This window comes from Limulus polyphemus, unplaced genomic scaffold (assembly GCF_000517525.1).
Source record: "Limulus polyphemus unplaced genomic scaffold, Limulus_polyphemus-2.1.2 Scaffold1461, whole genome shotgun sequence".
Lineage (NCBI taxonomy): Eukaryota > Metazoa > Arthropoda > Merostomata > Xiphosura > Limulidae > Limulus > Limulus polyphemus.
In genome coordinates, this window is record NW_013667071.1 from 186,969 (window position 1) to 206,989 (window position 20,021).

General features: G+C 32.6%; 1 protein-coding gene and 1 long non-coding RNA gene across 2 annotated transcripts in view; one reads left to right on the plus strand and one right to left on the minus strand.

The window, feature by feature from the left end:
- Positions 1-20,021, minus strand: part of LOC106463688 (serine/threonine-protein phosphatase 2A 55 kDa regulatory subunit B alpha isoform-like) — a gene marked incomplete at its 5' end in the record, with an annotated part of 39,835 nt that overhangs the window by 5,416 nt on the left and 14,398 nt on the right. Inside the window, 4 exon segments of the mRNA XM_022391268.1 lie at positions 2,932-3,193; positions 7,936-8,100; positions 10,506-10,796; positions 19,099-19,264. Coding sequence (XP_022246976.1) covers positions 2,932-3,193; positions 7,936-8,100; positions 10,506-10,796; positions 19,099-19,264 — 884 coding nt within the window.
- LOC111086821 overlaps positions 3,200-20,021 on the plus strand; it is a 19,369-nt gene continuing 2,547 nt past the window's right edge. The window contains exons 1-2 of the long non-coding RNA XR_002611536.1: positions 3,200-3,461; positions 16,433-16,436. This is a non-coding gene — a long non-coding RNA (uncharacterized LOC111086821). The remainder of the gene's footprint in view (positions 3,462-16,432; positions 16,437-20,021) is intronic.

Here is a 20,021-nt window from a genome sequence, read left to right on the forward strand (position 1 = left end):
AAACCCAAATAAAACAAAATATAAGGCAAATCTAAAATAACTTGAAACTGGATTTTTACAAATATAGTGTTATGAAAAGTAAATCTGCACTCACTTCTATTACACTGAACATATATTAAATAAAATAATATACACCTTTCTCCTAATAAACTGCAACATTTTCAGCCACCATTAAATTCTTATTTATATAAAAAGGTATTCATGAACTGATAACCCTTATAAAGGATGGATGTCAATAAAGATCTTTCTTTAACTGCTTAAATCAGATTTAGATGAAAACTTGCACAGATATAGTAACAGAAATGACAGGTTTATGGTATCATGTCATATCCCTATCACATCATAATAATGAAGGATGCAGCCCCCCCCCCCCTAGTGGATTAAAAGTTACATGTTAATAGGAATACATTTTATGCACTTATGGAACAAATATATTCACAAGTCTAATAATACCAGTATGCATTGCCTCTGTATTAAATGACATCCATTTGAAACAAACCTTATATTCATGTAATTTGTCTGGCAATCGAATTAATTTACAGTTATGTCATTTAGACATTTGCATTCACTATTGTCAATAGAACTCTTGATAAGCTGCATTACGTAACTGTTGCTCAAGCACTTTATAAATGAAACCATTTCATGGAAAATATAGGGTGTATGTCACATACTCGGAGTTTCACCCATAGTAGACCACCGTCATGCTAATAATGGAACACCTATTGTGCGATAAGTGTTCCTGAGTATACATCTTTGCTTATTTGAACTGATAATTTCTAATAGTTAAATTACAATGTAGCCTTAAAAAAAGTATGAGAAATTTTTAAAATTTAGCTGTATAGCATGCTGAAAGGCTGGATATCTTTCTCAAACCTATTCATTTTCTTTGTGGATCAGAAATGATTGTAAAATATACAAACAATCCTTAGGTAAACTCAAATGTGTCGTATTTGCAAGATAGGCATAACTACACCTGAAGGTCACCCCCCCATACACCTTTAGTCTTCCTCCTTTCAGGCTCAATGACACATCTGATCTTAGTCAAACTTCACTTTTGCTATTTCTATATGCAACTTGGCTTATCATTTCTGAAACTTGTATCAAGTAAATTTAATTTGTAATGGAAATTCTGATCAACATCAAATAAATCTTCCTTCTGAAGACATTCCTTTAGTTGTTCTACACTTGACAAACTGTTACTTGTATGAGAATTTCTCTCACCCCTAATCATGCAACTCAAATGGCATACCAGCTTAAAATACGCTACACAATACCCTCTTAGGCATACACACTCTTAACTTTGATAAAATTGAGACATGTATGAGGGGTGAGGTTGAAAGAAATACACATGCCATTAAAAAAAGAGACAACCTGAAAGAACTACTCTTTGTTAATTCCAGTAAGATTGTATTAGTCATTGTAATTAAAAACCTGGTATTTGCTGGTGATATGACTCTTTAATAAATTAACACAATTCTACTAAACTGTGTTATATCAAATGTCATAGCCAACTCATAGAGTTCATGTTACTATATTATCCAGACCTGTAACTTTTACAGTACATACTTCCAGATGGTATGATAATGCCTTTATCTACACACACATACCCATTGCACTTTAACCTATAAACACACTGTTCCTCATATTACTACACAAAAACATGTTGTGAGAAGTATTTGTTCTGTTATCTGCAACTTCATGCTTTTGAAGATGAATGTGAAGGGACCAGGGTAATTGCAAACTTTTGGACTCCTGACCTTCAGTGGATATCCCTCTATCCCATGTCTTGTCTATGCTTTTATTCTTGTAAAAGGAAGGTCAGCATTGACAATACATGATGTGTGCTATTGACACTTTTCTTTTTACTCATGTTTTCACGTGTAACATTATCTAGGTGGTTCCTGTCTTTATCTAAAACTACAGTCTCATTTTGTACTCATATTTTTTACAGAAATTGGGTTTGATAGAAAGACCTTTCAATTCCTTAATGCACTTTGTGGATATTTACCCCATATTTAACATTGAATGGTTTCTCCATTAGCACAAGTGTAACTTCAGCACCATAAGGGTCTTACACCTCCCAGGGCTAACCATGGAGTCTTCAACATACATATTTTGCAAGTCCTTAATTTAGAATGTAGCTGAAAATTGTCATAGGCCAACATCTCTATATGTGAGACATTCCCTGCCAATATGAATCCCATACTCTACTGAACTATTCCAAATGACTTCATGTTATTTTCTTTATACTTGCTGTATTAAAATAAAACTTTGAAACATATTATCATTGCTTTAGTTTATGATGTGCAACATTCAAGATTACCTATAGCTGTTTTAACCACATTTCCACCCCATCTGATTGTTTTGTGATGCAGTTGTCCATTATTGACACCCATCCTTTCAATAACTAATAAAGCAGTAATAAATAAAATAATTATATTCATTAAGAGCAATTTTTGTGTAGTAATATTCATACTTAATAGTGAGAAGAGTTTTTTAAATGTGATAAATAAGTTTTAAAAACTAATCTTAAGTAATTTTAGTCAAGCATAAATTAAAAAAAAATATTTTTTAAAAACCTTTATGTAATCATAATCACACACAAGAAATAGTATAAATCGAGATAGATTTATTAAATTCCTTATGTATAATAAACAAACAACTTAAGTTTTACATTAAACTCATGAAATTGTCAGTTAATTTTATTATCAGTTATGGTTTTAAGTTTTCAAAAATATTTATATAATCACTATTTGTTTCATGGTGTTTTTGTGGTATCTTCACGTGAAAACATAACAAAAAAAAAAAACATAAAAAAAAACAATTACAAACTACTAATTAGTATCTTCTTTTTATAATATAAATGTTCATTAATTTAGAAAATATCCTAATACAACAATCCCATTACTATAAACAAATAAACTTTCATACCTATCAGTTCCATTCCAACAGCACTCAAACTTGTCAAAGATACAATCATTTTCATATAAACTACATAGCTTGGACCGAAGATACTCGTGCACGTGATAACATTCAACAGGTTTACTGTCCATATTCAAATCCCACACTTTCACAGATAAATAATCTCTAGAAATCATGTACCGCCCATTATTACTAAACTTCACATCCGATATACTGGAGATAATTTCTGAGAAGAAACTCCTACTCGTGGGATCTTCTGGTTCTTCAAACACTGTTTTAAAGTAAAATGATTGTATAGTTGAAAAAATTGACAAAAACCTTCACCAAAAGTTTTAACCATGGTATATTTAGTGTTCACCTTCGTAAAGTGAACTTGTGGATGGGTAAATCAAGTAATTTACACTTTCACACCTACAGTCTTGCTTAGTTCCAACAGGTTATATTTCATGTTAAAAATTGTGCTAGTCAACAATGCTTTTCTCCATATTCCTATTACTTATTCCGTTATGGATTTCAAATCTGAGGTGTACTATTTTTTTGTCTGCTGAAGAGACCTTTAATTTAATACCAATATCCATCAACTAGAATGGACTATGGCAGCCAAAAGTGTGGCACGCTATTTGTATGCAGTATAAAAAAAATGTATATTGTGGTATTAAACACTAAAAGCTGGACTATGTTTTAATAGTTAATATGAATATTTCATGCATGGAGTTATTAACAGCACTGAGCAATACAAAAAGATAGAGCAAACATTAAAATTTACTTAACACAAGAAAACCTTATTTATTCAGTGACCTCTTAAAAAATATTGTTAATGTTTCTTAACCTTATGTGTTTTACTGGGAAGTCTTGGCCAGCCATAGACTGTCAAGGCCTTTGTACTCTTGTTTTACAATCTAGTGTACAATGCAATATGACTCATAATTTTGTTTTGGAAAGTATCAAAAGTTGTCAAGTTAAAATCAAGTTAACGGACAGAATACCAGATTCCCACCCATAAACCCTAAGGATGTCGAAGATCATTGAAGATGTGACATTATGTATATGTAAGCTCGTTTTTTAATTACACTTAAAAAAAGTCATAATCATGCTGTTGCCATATTTCAATGAAACAACATTGTGGAAAATATCTGAATTTGGGCATAAATATTTTGTCTCCATCTGCAAGATAGAACCAAAAGTGCTGTAACCGCTTTGGTAGCTCACTTACCTAAGGCAACAAATTCAAACAGTTGTGAAGTGTAGTTTCAAGCAACTATAGCTCATAAATAACATCTATTACATGAAACATTACAGTATTAAATGCTGGTAAACATAATATTCATAATAAAAAAAATTCAATTAACTATGGATGTTTTTTTTTCTTCAAATGTAACTACAGTGACTTTACATTATGTCTGTGCAGTGACTTTTGTATTAAAACAGTCAAAAAGCACAAATTATTATCATTTAAAGTCAGTCTTAAGAACCAGTCTAACAGTTATGACAAAAAATTTACAAGACTCTATGTTACAACAAGTATTATAAACAAGGAACATTTTAAATGGTTTGCTTACACTTGCAGAAGTAACAAGTAACTACTTAAGTGGAAACTATACATCTATCTTAAAATGCCTCCTTCTTTACTATAAAATTAAAGTCTACCTTTTCCACAACTATTAGCAAGATTGGGTAACTTGTGTGCATAATATGTATTTTAGTTTAAGATGTTTAATGGTAAACAACCTTCAGATCTTAAAGAGGGGTGTGGCATAGAAAAACTTGAATGTACACTTGTACCTCCTCCACAAATTTTAGGGAGCGAGTATAATCCAAAATACTGAAATATTGCTGCAACAAAAAGACTTGAAACTCTTAATCCCAAGCATTCCACCCATCATGGAGAAAAACTGAAGAGGTTTGCAAAAGAAAATACAAAAGGATTTTAAAAGTAGTTTAATATACATAACCAATCCCGTTGTTCACATTCATTTATACACTTCTTATACTTAATTATTTTTAAATTTACTTTTTACTATTTATCCCATTTTAAAATTTATTTCAAAAAATACAAATTTTAGAGTACATGTAGAATAATGCCACAAAGACTAACAGGGTGAACCTAAAATTCAAAGCTTGCGTAATACATTTTTTCTCACAATTTTTAGTTTAAATTCACAAATATGATGTTACTGATAAAACACGAATGGAATATGCAAGAAAACTACAAAATAAATTTAATATTTCTTGCTCTTCCTTTCAAACAGACTAGTCTGATAACTCATCAATTTTCTTTTCCACCCTGTAAAAGTCTCTTGCTCTTTAAACAACTGATCTAAACTGGTCAAACATTGTTTGCCTCACATCTTACATTGTCAAACTTTCCTCTTGAATGGTGTTACACAGTTTCTTTTTTTGACTTTACTAATCAGGGTTTATTTTACTCTTGTGCTTTCTCAGCTAAAGTTTTTCCTCTTGAAATGAAGTCATTTGCTTCATTCCTCTCTGCAAATCACTCTTCTTTTTACATTATTAACCACAGAGTCTATTCTACTTCACAACATCGGCTTCTCTGTCACTATGGGACATATGACACCTTCCTATATGTTTGTCGTTAACAATAGGTAAAGCTTTGAGCTGCTGAAGAACAGGATTTCCCAGTGGAAATTTACTTTGTATTTAGAGACAATAACAGAGAAAAATTAGAACATATCAGAAATATCTTTTTTTTATCTTTAAATCATTCAATTTGATTATTAAGGTTAAGCCTTAATTCCTATGCCAAGGCCACTGGTATTTATATGTAATTTCTTACCAGTGAATGTTGCCTACTATGGAAGATCCCCTGGTAAACTAACTACTTCTGGCTTAAAAAAAAATCCATCATAAGTTTCCTAAGAAGACAACTAATTTCTGAATATGTTTATGGTGGTCCTTTTTAAAACAACTTTTGAATTGAAATCTTTCAAAGCTGGGCCAGATGAATGAAAGAATGTTAAGTTTTACTTTGAAGAATACACCTTATAGGCAGTCAACAATTATTTTTGTACTGCACATTTCCAAAACCTACATTTTTCATTTTTGGTAAAACAGACAAGAAGCACTCATGATGCCCTGTTCAAGTAGATGCTCATAGAGTGAAACTACACTGAACATGACACAGGAAAAAACAAGTACGCAGGCTCAGGAGGGCTTGTACATTTCTATAATCTTCCCAACAAGCAGGAGGTACCTTCAAACACATTTGTGGCAAAACTTTTAATGTCTCACAATAAACCTCAAAGTCCAAAATATTGTGAACTGTATGAAGGTTGCATGTTCCAATTGCAGCTAATCTCAGTGACCCTCAAGTTTTGCAGAATAGGTTCATTTTTCTGTGCAAAGATGTTTTAACAGGTGCACTATCTGTGAATGAAATGAGACAATTTATTTTTACAGTAACACTCATACTGTTAAAGAACTTCTCTACTTCTGCATGACTAGGAATATTGCACTAATGACAAGCAATCACACATTCTTGAGCATTTGACTAATACTCATCAAACTTAAAATTTCAATGCACACAAAAGGTCAATATATAACACTCCATTTCAAGCAGAATTTTGCCATGTAGCATTAATGCTATCAATGTTGAAATTTCACTGTCCCTAGATATTATACCAGGACTGCGGTAGCTTTGTAAGTTTATAAGTTGCCAAACCCCCTCCCAGATCTCTAGTACTGTATATTAACATCTTTTTTGTTACACATCATACAGAATACTTCATTGTTATTTCCCCCCTTTTCAAAACATTCTGAACATTTTAATTGCTTTCTTTTACTTGTATGGTGAAATCCTGTTTTCTATTCATAAAAAATTTTCATTGTAATACTAAAAGCCACACAGAACCTGTAAAGGAGATCATTAATACACATTTCAAAGTATGATTAAGATGTTAAATCAGTAAACTGTAGTGGTACAATCTCTTTCTGTCAACATTCAATGTATATATGCCCCCTATTCAAGTATTACATTTATGTAGGCAGCATATTAATTTGCAAGTTAGAAAAGCTAATGGATCAGATTTTCATTACTGCATATCCACAAAAGATGCATCATGAGAGGATTGGTCATTCATAATAACCTTATGATAAAAAACATCCGAAAAAAGAGACAGTGTAAATGATAGTAGATTGTATAAAAAATAAAAACAAATACAGGAGGAATAGAAGGCATTAAATCTGCATGAAAAATAATTATTATTCAAACTTTTTTTTAAATAATCAAGGGGCAATAATTTTTTTCTTAACAAAGATAAAACTATTTTAGACAACAAATCCATATTTTAATAGCTTTGAAAAATTATAGTAAATATTTAAATTTTACTCTGGGAGATAAAGAAATAAAAGTAGGCTGTTAAAAAAATACTAACTAAAACTTCATATTTATTACATAAGGTACTTTAAATTTGTACTTTATGCTAAAAGTCACATCATCAGCAAATAAGTGCAATAAAATTATTAAGAAAATAAAGAAAAAACTTGAAGATAGCTTTGATATATGGAAACATCTGTTAGCTGAGTTCAGGCACAGATCTTAAAATATAGCGTTCATAAATGGAAACATCGGCTCATGTAGATCTTTAAAGTCGAGTTGTTCAAAACTTGAAAATAGCATTGATAAGTGGACCAATTATCGGTTGAGATGTTGCAAAAGAAATATTTTCTGAAGCTTTTTGCCAGACACTAATCATAGCAGAACCGTCTGGAAAATGATCTATAGTAAATAGTACAGCTAATAAAATGAGTCAGATCAACGTAAGCCAGTAAGTTTTGAACAACTCGACTTTCAAGATCTACGTCTACGTGAGCCGATGTTTCCACTTATGAACGCTATATTTTAAGATCTGTGCAAGAACTCAGCTAACAAATGTTTTCATATATCAAAGCTATCTTCAAGTTTTGTACAAAGAAAAAACTGTGCAAAACCTTACTTTCACTAAAGAAACAATCACATTTACTCAAGACAAAAATATATTAATTCATAAATACACTTTGAATGATGGTCACAAAGTGCTGATGATCTCATGTCACACAACCTAATAGTCCCTTTACTACTGCTGTAGACGAACATATTACATTGAGAAGGGTGGAATTCTGCTGCAGTGATGACTTCTGTTAACTCTTCCATATTGGTTGGCTTAATATCAACAATATCTTGAATGATGCTAAGGATGAAAATATATTAAAGCTTGTCTATCATACATGTATAAAAACTAATGTATTTTCATTATCAGCCATTACGCATCACAAGTGGCCAAACTGCAACACATGGTTAAATGTTCATCTTATCAAAACTATAATGAGTTTGTTTTAGAGCAAAGCCATGATGGGCTATCTGCTGTGTCCACCACAGAGAATCAAACACCAGATTTTGACATTGTAAGTCTGTAAGCTTACTGCTGTCCCACCGGGCAACACTATAATGAGAATAATAATTATATACCTCAAAATTAATAATAAAATAACACACACTTTTTTAATGTATTTAACAGTTCATTTTAATAATGTAACATTAAAACAACTAAACCCATAATTATTTTAAAGTTCATAGATACCTGTAGGTAGGCAATATTACAAATAACATTAAAAAAGGGTGGGTATATTTCTCAAATAATCTGCTCATTATTATAGTTACACAGACTACCAATTACAATAATAGTAGGTTTTCTAATTATATATGAGACTTATGGAATTTCCAAAAATGTCATCTGCAATTTTTGTCTATTATCCTTATTATAGAACCAATCTACTCAATCTTATAATTAACACCTAATTTTACTACTAAGCAAAAAATATTTAAAACAATATGCGGTTTATACAAAAGTTGTTAATTAGTAAACCTCATTACAACCCCGTGATGAGATTGAAGATAAATATGACAAAAATGCATTATATGCATTATTTAAAACAAATGCTCAAAAACTTTTAATATTTACTGGGAATGTAGGCTTTACCGAAATTATTTCTTTAAATAACATTTCTGAAACAAAGATTTACAGAACATATAAATCATATAACTACAGTTTAATCTACTTTTCTGGCATACAGTCCTAATCCATGGAAATCAAATATTATCATTTGTGAAAATTCTCTTACATTACTTTTTTACATGATGTAACTAAGGCATACTTAAAAATAAGATTAATTTTGAGTAAATTGTACAAGTCAACATTTCTTGGTTTCAAATATTGATTGGAATAAACATAACAATGTTATAAAGGAAAAGGATCTTGGTGTTCTGGTTTATTAGTTTCTTAAGCTATCAAAGTTGTATGATGCTGTTAGTGGTATGGCAAATAGGATTTTAGGTTGTATCTAGAGAAATATTGAAAACAAGTCTAAAGTGGTTATAATGTCATCGTATAGGTTACTGGTTAGGTCATATTTGAAGTACTATGTTGTCTTGGACTCCTTTCCTTAGGAAGTACATCGAATTCTTGGAAAGGGTTTCGAGAAGGACTACTAAAATGACAGGCTAAGATCTTTGAAATTGCTATTTCTTGAGTTAGAGAGATTCTGATTGAAGTGCTTAAGTTTTGTTAGGAGAATTGATAGTGTCAGTCATCAGCTTTTTTTTGTGCTTAATGATTAGAATGATAGGGCTAGGTGACAAATATAAATTTTAGCATGGTAGGAATCATCTACAGCTAAGAGAGTTATTTTTCTAAGAAGATGGTTGGCCTTTTGAATGGGTTGCCTTCAGATGTGGTAGATGCAGTAAATTTAAGGGAAGGCTTGATAGATATTTGAATGATAAAGGCTGCCTTTGATGTTGTGTTTTTAAGCATTTAGATTAGTAGATGGTACAGCCTAGATGGGCCAATAGGTCCTTGTTATCCTTCATTTTAATGTTATATTTATTATATACAGGTACTGTTTCTATTACCTCTTTATAATCCTTATCCATTTACTTAGCTACAAAAATTAGTGTCAATACTAAAACAATAAAGAATACAAGAATTATCAGTAAGATAAAGAATTCCCTTTCATCATCAAACTATTGTATATTGTACAGTTTCACTCAAGGTTTTAGCTATTCTTTTTGTTTTCCTTAGATTTAAATTGAATTTACAATACTTGAAAAAGGTATAACTTAAATGTCATAAATAGTGACAATTTATTATTATTATTATTACTTAGCAATCTTTAACAAAACCAGTCAATCTTATCAGCTAAACTTTCACTGCCATGAGCTATGTTGCAGCACACTTAAATTTAAAATGTAATTTCACAATGTAACATATCATACAAATCTATTCTTGATATGAATATTCATAGTTCTTATTATCAATTTCACCCACATTAATGGTTTCTAACTTAATCAGCTACCGGCTGTTTACCATTTATTCAATACACTGCTTCTTCTGTTTTTGACTGAGCTGTTAAATTACTAAAAAACATTATTAATTATCTCAATAAGACTTAAGCTAGTCACTGAATATCCAGGTTATCCTTCTCCATAAGTTTCCCATCAAATTATTATTTTTAAGTATCAGACCATCAAATGACATTTAGAAGGTTCACAGCTAAAACTAACTACATGGTAATAAAAAGGATACTGAAGCTCTGGTCTGTTATTTCTAAATGCCATAAATTAATCCTCAAATCATCAGCTGAGAGGTAAGTTTCTTGGTCACTATTTACTGAAATGGAATTTATGTGGTATGAGTGAGCATTTGCAAATATTCTTCTGGGACTTGCTTCAACCATAAGCTCCATGGGTTTTAATACTGGCACTTGTAGAGTAGTAATGGAGGTGGGATCTTTCATTCTTCCATTTTCATCTTTCAAATTGTACCCATCAATCATCTTATCCCTTTCAGACACTTTCCACAACTTGATCGTTTTATCTGATGACAAAGTAAAAAGCAATTACGCATCCTTTATATGCTGATTTAACTGATTGTTTTTTCTTCTTTCTAACTTAAGAGTTAAAAGTGTCAAACATAGCATATATTGTTAGGAAACTTTATGAAAGTTAAAAATATGCCCACATAAAGTGCTAAATTATCAACGTGTTTAACAAATCTTTACCAATACTGTGTAATAAGTTAGATTCAATGGCAGCTTAAAATTAATACCGAGGAGGAGGCTGGTGATATTTTAACCCCACCCCCAAGAATAAAGAACAGTAAAACATGTAATTATTTTAGGAGTCTTGAATTATTTATATGTGAATTCGAGTTGTTGGTCTTTCAGAGCTGCAAATTCTTTGGTAACATCACTGTGTCAGACAAGGCCTAGCTAGTGTAGAAACTATAAAATGCCAAAATAATCTCCAAGTAAAGATAAATCATCATACTTTTTAATTAACCAAGTTACTACACATCATTTATTGAAACTCACTTTTAATTGTTTATATCCTTGAAAAAACTGAACTTGCACCAGATCTTGATCACCAAAACATTGTGCTTCTCATGGTTGCAAACTTTTCTTAAAATGATTTTCAATAGTTATTTTTAGCCATGGAATAGTGGCTAACAGAATGGCTCCGAGTTTTTTTTCAAGTACAAACTTTTAGCTCAAAGCTTCATCTCTTGATTGATTTGAGACCTAATTACAGTTTTGGACTCGGGAGGTCAAACCCTTTTGATTGATGTATTTTACCATGCCCAAGGTCTCACAGATTTACTCACTTTACTCCTGCCTAAAATAATTTCAATTTGAGGGTAGGTGCTACTGAAGATCCCTCTTGTTAAAACTTAGATTTTGAATGGCTCCATTAGCTGTACAGCCAGCCTCAAATTCCTTGTTAAACTCAGTAAGAAGACTCAGCTTTTCTCAGCTGTTTCTGTTACAGCATAGAGAAATTATACAGATAAAATGTCAAGAGGTATAACTACTCTGTGCCTCATACTATGAAGTGTCACCTAGCTAAATGACACAAAGGTAAGACAAGAAGATGTTTGAGCATTTTGCTCCAAAACATATGCAGTTTTTCATAAGGTTTATGCTCAAAACAGATAAAATACAGGTACTAATATCTTATCTGTTCACAATTTTTGAGGAGGCATGGTCTCATTTTCCTCCTCTGAGAAGTCACTACCAACTAGCTTATAGTTATAATCACAATGGTAATGTGTGAGACGATTTAATATTAATGCTTGCTAAGGGCATCAACTATAACTGTGATGTACCAGTCAGATAATTATACCACTCAGCAAGATTAATTTAAACATGAAAAACCAAAATGCCTCCCTGAAAAGTACAAGCCTAAACTTTAACTGTACTAATGCAGTATTCATCATTTTGTTTTGCCTATGTGCATTATTACAGGATACTTTCTTATACACATTCCATGATTTCACTAATTCAAGGCTACAAAAATCTTTTCATGGAGGTTACATTTTTAGCCGCAACATAGTGGCTCATAGAATGGCTTAGTTTTTTTTTCAAGTACAAACATTTAGCTCACAGCTCAGTCATCTCTTGACCAATTTGAGACCTAATTACAGTTTTGGACTCAGGAGGTCAAACCCTTTTGATTGATGTATTTGACCATGCCCAAGGTCTCACAGATCAACTCACTCTACTCCTGCCTAAAATAATTTCAATTTGAGGGTAGGTTGGTAGATATTTTTCATGGCACACAAAAATATAGCTAGTAAAAAAGTCCCATAGATTAATTTACTCTAATCCTGCCTACAAGAATTAAGGGCCACAGCTACTGGGGATTCCTTCTTGTTTTTTTTAAATTTTAGAGCTATTGTTTAAAACAGTTAATGTTGTATATAAAGACAAAATTGAGAATATTTTTATTGTTCTCTGTGTGAAAAAAGCAAAAATTTCTTTAACATTGATTAGAAACAACAGAGAAATGTAATATAAATACACATAAACACACATATGTAAAGCAAAACCAAACTTGTATGGAAAAATAAACTGCTCCAAAAATGACATAAAACAAAACACGAAAAATGATACCATTCATTAGGGAAGTACAAAATATGCGACTTTAAAAAGAAAAGGTCTTAAGCAATAGCTCCCAAAAAGCATTGAGGATATTCTGCTTATCAGTCATAATCCAAATAACAAGTGAAAAACAATAAATCTAGCAAGGAAAATAAAAAAGATGCATAATAAGTTATTAAACCCCATCTAAATAGTTCAGTAATATTTGATCATCCATTCTCAGCCCTTATATAACCAAGTATAATCCGGACTAGCCAAAACCTACTCAGCTACTTGTAGTTAGTCTTTCCAAACCTAGTATACCATGATATCACTTTTACACCTTTAACAGGTCCATAAAGTGGGAATTGCTAATCATATCATATACTGATTGAAAACTGTAATTTTTTGTCCAGAACACATTACACATAAGTATTGTATGATTTGTAGGCCCATATTAGAAAAATGTGGAAAGTGTTCAATGTTGTGGAGGGACAATCACTCTTTCTATATCATAGTTTAGTATTGTACAAAATAAATTTTGAAAGTAATAATTTTACGATACTAAAAATGTATTTCCGATGGGTACTTACCTCCTCTCACATAAATAGCTGTTCTTGTTCTGTGCAAACATATTTTTGCGCAAACCATAAGCCTTGAAACTTCCACCCATCTGGAATTGACTAATTCCAATGCATCTTGCATGCAAATTATCATATGACAAACCTTCATCAATAAGAACACAACACACATTCTTGAGGCAAGTAACTCTCTCTATTCAATTCTATTGAACTATCACTTCTTATTTGGCAGTACTCATGTTATAATTTTTGGTTTGTGCTCTTTTCAAAAGTTCTATTATAATTTTTTTCATATCTTTGTATTGACAGAAAATGTAAGCACCAGTTTTCAGTGGGGGGAGAAGGGTGGGATGTGTGAGAAAGAAGGTAAGTACCTATCAAAAATACATTTTCCATATAGGAAAACTATAACTTTGATACGGTACATTACCTTCGCTCACACAAAGCTACATTACCACATTGAATAGGTGGACAATCCCCAGAAGAAGATCTTTGGAGTTGAAGATCATACATGGAAGACAGCATCACTTTTGAACCAGGTATACCCCTTTGCCTATTCTGGAAAGATGCCACATATATGGGCGGAAAGATGGAGGAGCACATCCAAATGGGAAGAGAACTATTGGAGGACAGTGATCTGAACCATACATTATTTATTAAACTCAATCCCAAAAAACATAAAAGTTAGTAAGATTAAAGAAAGTGCCCCTAGATGTAGATTGGCTAGGGTGTGACAGACTATACACAGCAAATCAACAGTATCCAAAACACATGCTGCTGGGAAGCGACATCTACGTGAGGGTAGGAGGAGGATCATACTGTCGGTAAGTCAACTACCATCCAAAACCTGGTCACTGGGTACCGACATCCATGTGGGGGAAGGAAAGAGGATCATACTATCTTCATCGGAGGGAATCTCATACCCCTCAATCTATGAACAGCCACATGATAGTAATGTGAGAAAATGAATAATCTATCCCAGAACCCAACATCGAAAAGATGACTGTGTGATGTAAACCATCTCACTTAACCCTATCTCCATGGGTACAATTTACTGTGCATGACACAAAGTTTTAGTGTCTTACATTTACAATTTTATTATACCACTTTTTGTTTATGTTATACCAATTAGAATAGCATAAAATCTCAGCTAATAATCAATATTTTAATAGTATATAAGTTTTAGGTCTTAATTATACAAGGAAATATATACAAAAAATCCTTAATTTCCCTATTTTATCCATCACCCCTCGAAAATGTACGAAATTAAACGTAAAATATTCTCTATAAAATCGTTATTGCTCAAACAGACCATAATTTTTACAGCCTTCAATTCTGTTTGGTTACAGAGATATCCAATAGAAAATTAGACCCCTTCTGCCACATCCTCTCTCTTTCACAATTGTTGATAGTTCTCTCTTATATTTCATTATATATTATTTATAACAATAGAAAGTCAAGGTTTTCATCTATCAAATGGCACAGTGTATAACATTGTGTTTTGAACAGATAACCGTCAATTTCACTCAGAGTAGCAACATCGTTCCCATGGGAAAGTTAACGACTAGCTAGCATGAATTTGTAATGGCTCTTGTCCCATAGTTAGAGAGAGAAAAAAAAAAAAATCAGGCTTAACTCTCCTCGAGAATCGAGGGCAAGAAAAAAGAAGATTGGATAAGTACTTTGTTTCTTGTTTTTCATATTTATTCTTTATTTATTATTATAAAAGTAACTAAAATTAAAAGTACGGATCTTTTTAAGTTGTTTAAGAGTAGAATAGGTAAAATATGTAATAATAATAATATAATTAAAATTTTTCATGAAGCACGCATGCAAGCAGCTCGTGGGTAATAGAAAGAATGAGAAAGTGGTCTGTGGACAAACAGCACAAATCACTCTGACTGATGATGTCTGTAGGTCAGAAGCCATGAAAAATAAACCTCCAGGTAAAAGAGGATACATGGCATAAAAAAGTCAGGTCACAAACATGTGTACAGAAAGAGCACAATATGAATCTACCTGTTAGGTAACTGGAATGGTCATTTGGAACCAATTACCCAAAACGATGTGAGGAATCTGGATAGTACTGGGGACTCAAAAATATGTAGTTGTGATAATCAAATGGTAGTCTATAAAGCTGCCAAAACAATTATAAAAACCTATGGGTTGGATCAAAATATGTTTTCTACCCTGGGTAACATATGAAGTGGAGAGAAGGTTGAGAGTGGTAATAGTGTCCTGTCCAGATGGAAAGCAACTATTGCCAAGGCCCAAAGGTGAGGTGTAGGGGACCAAATTGCCAGGAGTTGTGTGATCCATTGAGAGGCCAACCAACCAATTAGAGTTGCAAAATGAGAGGCAATCCAACTGAACCTAGTTATGCAACATCTATTCTGTCAGAAGAATTTGTTTGGATTGAGAAAATGGATCTGCTACCACAAGCATCACCCGTGGAACATGGCAAGCTAGAAGGGTGATAAAATAAAGATTGGTCCCACGAAAAGATGTCCAAAATTCAAAAATAAGGAGCCCTAGACCACATGCCTCCTTGATGAGAAACATAAGACACCACTGTGGAATAGTCGAGAGTGAAGCCTGATGATTTACCCCTTAAGAAGCCCAGACCATGAGACCTTGCCTGTTGAAGAGCAAGAAGGATGAAAACATCGTGTAGGGAATCCTTGTCCACCGTGCATAGCCTCTGTATTTCCTGACTGTTGGTATATGTACCCCATCTCTGAAACAAGGTATTCACGAAGATAATGGAACTCTAGGTGAGGTGGCAGTAGGGGAACCCAAATTGTAGTAGCATTCCGACTTAACCCCTCGAGATCGAAGAATGATCTTGACTAAGGAAACTGTGGAAATCAGGAAATAGATGTGTATGATCCCTGTCATTCAAAGACCAATAGAAGGATCACTTGTGTTCTCCTCCCAAAGGATTCAAGTAATGGTCACATTCACAGAAGAGAAAGAACCATCCATGCAGTGGGAGAAGGAGAGGTGAGAAAGAGTGTCGTGTCTAATTCTATAGCATTGAGCAGGATGAGAGACAGCTGAGCCCAACTGAGAGATGAGATAAAAAATACTCAGACTGATGAAATATTGACTTGGAGCAAGAATAGATGTTGTAGTCCCAAAACAGAAGCCTGCATGGGTTGTATCTGAGAGAAGAATCAGGATGTGATGGTCTAACAATCGAGATGTTGCCAGCTGTAACCCGTCGTCTATAGAATGGTGTGTGCAGAGTATGATGGAATGAAGGGGAGGAAAAAACTTGTACAATACAGCAGAACCCATGCTAAGCCTATGTGAGACCGAAGAAAAAAAAACCCAGAACTGCTGTACCTGACCCATGTGTACCACAAATGCTGATAGTGCTGGGACTACATTGCTAAGGCAAAGTGCAGATAGGAGCCAACTACAACCAAGTTGGACATGTACAATACCAGAAATAAAATCAACATAGGTTCAGGAGTGATTAACTTGTGAATCTAGGAGAAACTAGAACAAATCAAAGGCAACTTATCCCAAAGTGGCTTCCTTTTCATTTGTCATAGGTAATTTAAAAACCATAGTAAAGTAAGTTGCTTTGTTAGAGCAAAGCAACAGCGAGCCATCTTGCCAAGTCCATCCTAGGGAATTGAACCGTGGTGCTGCGAGTCCGTAAACTTACCACTGATCCACAGAGGGGCTGAAAATCCAACAGACTAGAAGAAAGCACAGGAAAAATCAAATCTAAAGTCTCCCCAAAATGTTGAGTACAACCCTCAGAGCCCCAAATATATGCCTACACCTCACTACAAATAAGATCACTGGAAGTCTCAACTGAGAGTCCCCCCCACCAATTGTTGTGCAACACTAGATATCAGAGGTGGGAGAGGAGAGACTTAATTGGCAGAAATAATAAAATAATAATCTGTAAATTCATACCATAATTCGCTTGCCAATCGGAAGAAATAAAATTAATTTTTTTGAACATTATTACTATTAATGTTACAAAATCAAATAGATAACACAATAACATTCAAAGTATCTCTGAACAATTGTAATACTGGGAAATCCATCAGTGATGCTTTGTCAAGAAAAAGTGATAAAATTATCTGAAAGAGGTGCTTACATACAGTACTAGGATGGAGGGTGCATTGACGTAAGTGGGGAGTATCAAAAGACAATTACTGCCAAGGGTAATTGAATGGGGCATAAAAGACTGGAGCAAGCAAGAAAAAAATCAGACTAATGCTCAGATGGGCAAAGAAGAAACCCTGGCAGTTGAATAATAGCTATAAGTGGGAGAAGAGGTATGTTTTGGAAATCAATTTGATTCCATATATTCACAGACAAATCTTTAGTAAAAATGTTTAATTAAAAAATCTAACTTTTTTGTGAACAAAAAAACTTCTAATGTTTACTGAAAACTTGCCAAATTACATGAAAATGCATATACCACATTAAAAATTACAGTATGGAAACTGATGGTTAGTTTTGATTACAAAGTTGGTGTAATCTACTAACCCCATATGGAAAAAAAAAAGAAGAAAAAAAAAAAAGAGTTAAATTGGATTCATGTTCAGTAAATAAATAAAATTATTTCTATTTTACCAAGACTTTTATGTTATAAACACAAACAATGAAGGTTAATTAAACTTGTATATTTCACAACTGTTACAACTGTGTCACATTTCAGCATAGTCAGTCAGTATTAGCAATATGATAATAACTGATCAGAGCTTCTCCGACTTTTGACGTTTATACATTTCCAGTTGCATGCTCAGTGCATAGCACATACCTGTGTTACTTTTGGCACTTTGTCATGTGAAATATGTAACTGAGCAATTATTTGCTTGAAAGCTGATGAACTTGAAGCACTAAAATTTGCTGCTTGCTACAACGCTGATCTTATTTAAACTGCAAAAGCTGGCAAAAATCAAACTACTTAACTCATTCAAACAAAGCTACCATGATTAAATTATCATTCATTGTTTGATATTAAACTTTGAGCTTGAAGCAGAATTATCTCGATAAAACAGCCAAATTTTCACCCTTTGAGTCATAAATTTTGTGCCTGCTTTTCTAGCAGTTAAAAATTTTAATTTAGCAATAATGAGGTGTTACAGGTTATCAACTGGCCTGTAATTAGGGTGCTCGACTAGCAATCTGAGAGTCGCAGGTTCAAATCCCCATTGCCGAACATGCTTGTTCTATATAGTTTCCGACTGGGCTACCACCCATGCGTAAAAATTCATGGCTTACAAAATTACCAACTGACCTCAAACTTTGGGATAAAGGTTGTTACTAGTTCTACAATCTACCTAATACTGAAAACTCTGAATGACTGAGTTTTTAAATGTAATTAGCAATTAAATGTTCCAGCCATATAAACATACAATTAAAAAGGCATTTTCTTTCCTGTTCCAACTCGTTTAAGTTTCTCTTGAATACCTGTACTACTTTATCATCAGCATTTTTTGGATTAACATTGCATCATCTTGTTACATTTCATAAAGATCTGATGGTTACTTTCTAAACCACTTTTTTTTTCAACTGAAACCATATTTGTTAAAATTCATCACTACAACTGAGCAGATATAAATACTGTAATTATTAAAGAAAGATAAATTAGAAATAATGCATTTTCAATTTTTAGTACATATTAATTAGTCTCAAATATGTAACTCACCATTTGTTGAAAGCAGGAAATGAGCTGGATTTTTTCGCTTCAACCATCTGATTTTATTTATTTTTTCTTCAATTTCTAAGCTTTTTAGGTAGTCAAATTCTGCTTCATGGCTTTGGAAGGTACTATACACATTATATTCACCCCTTCTAGGTGAGGCCTGCTTGGACTGTCATAGAAAAATAATTTTATAAAAAAATACATATATAACAAAATAAATTTTCATTGCTTTTATCAAGCAATATTTTACCTTGAGATTTGACCACACTTATAACAAAGTATTAGGTAAAAGTGTATATTCTAACTTATTTTAAAGATGACATTAAAAATCCTTTATTCAAAAGTCAAAATGAAGATCCCCTCCTCAAATGCATCAGTTTGTGTTGATTCATAGTCGTGCAATTTAATCAAAGATGGTACTCTTCTATCAAAAGCTTTTAAGATCAGAAACTACAAAAAATTTGGAGCAGTTTAAAATTGTTTATAAATGATGAAATATACTCCAAATAATATAAGCCAAGTTGAGTTTAGTATAAAAACATTAGAGTATTTTGGATAAATAACTATAGGTGCAAGTTTCAAAGGAAACTTAAGAGATTTCAATAAATCACAAAAATATGATGGCCATGTTCACACGCTTAAATCTCACTAACAGTTAATCTTCCTAGTGATTCTAAGTTGTACCTAAGTGCATATTTATGTTTCTATGTTTCCTCATTCTTCAAACTCCTCCTACAGTTTTTTACAAAAGATTTGAAGTGAAACTCTATCATATTTACTAAAACTTAAATCAATTACCTTTATATATTCAACCCCCTTTATGTCATCATATTTTGGAGACTTGCAAAACATTAACTCTTTCAGCATAGGTTTGGTTCCTGTGACCAACCATGTAACCATTTTGTGCTTGTTATAGTTTTCATGCT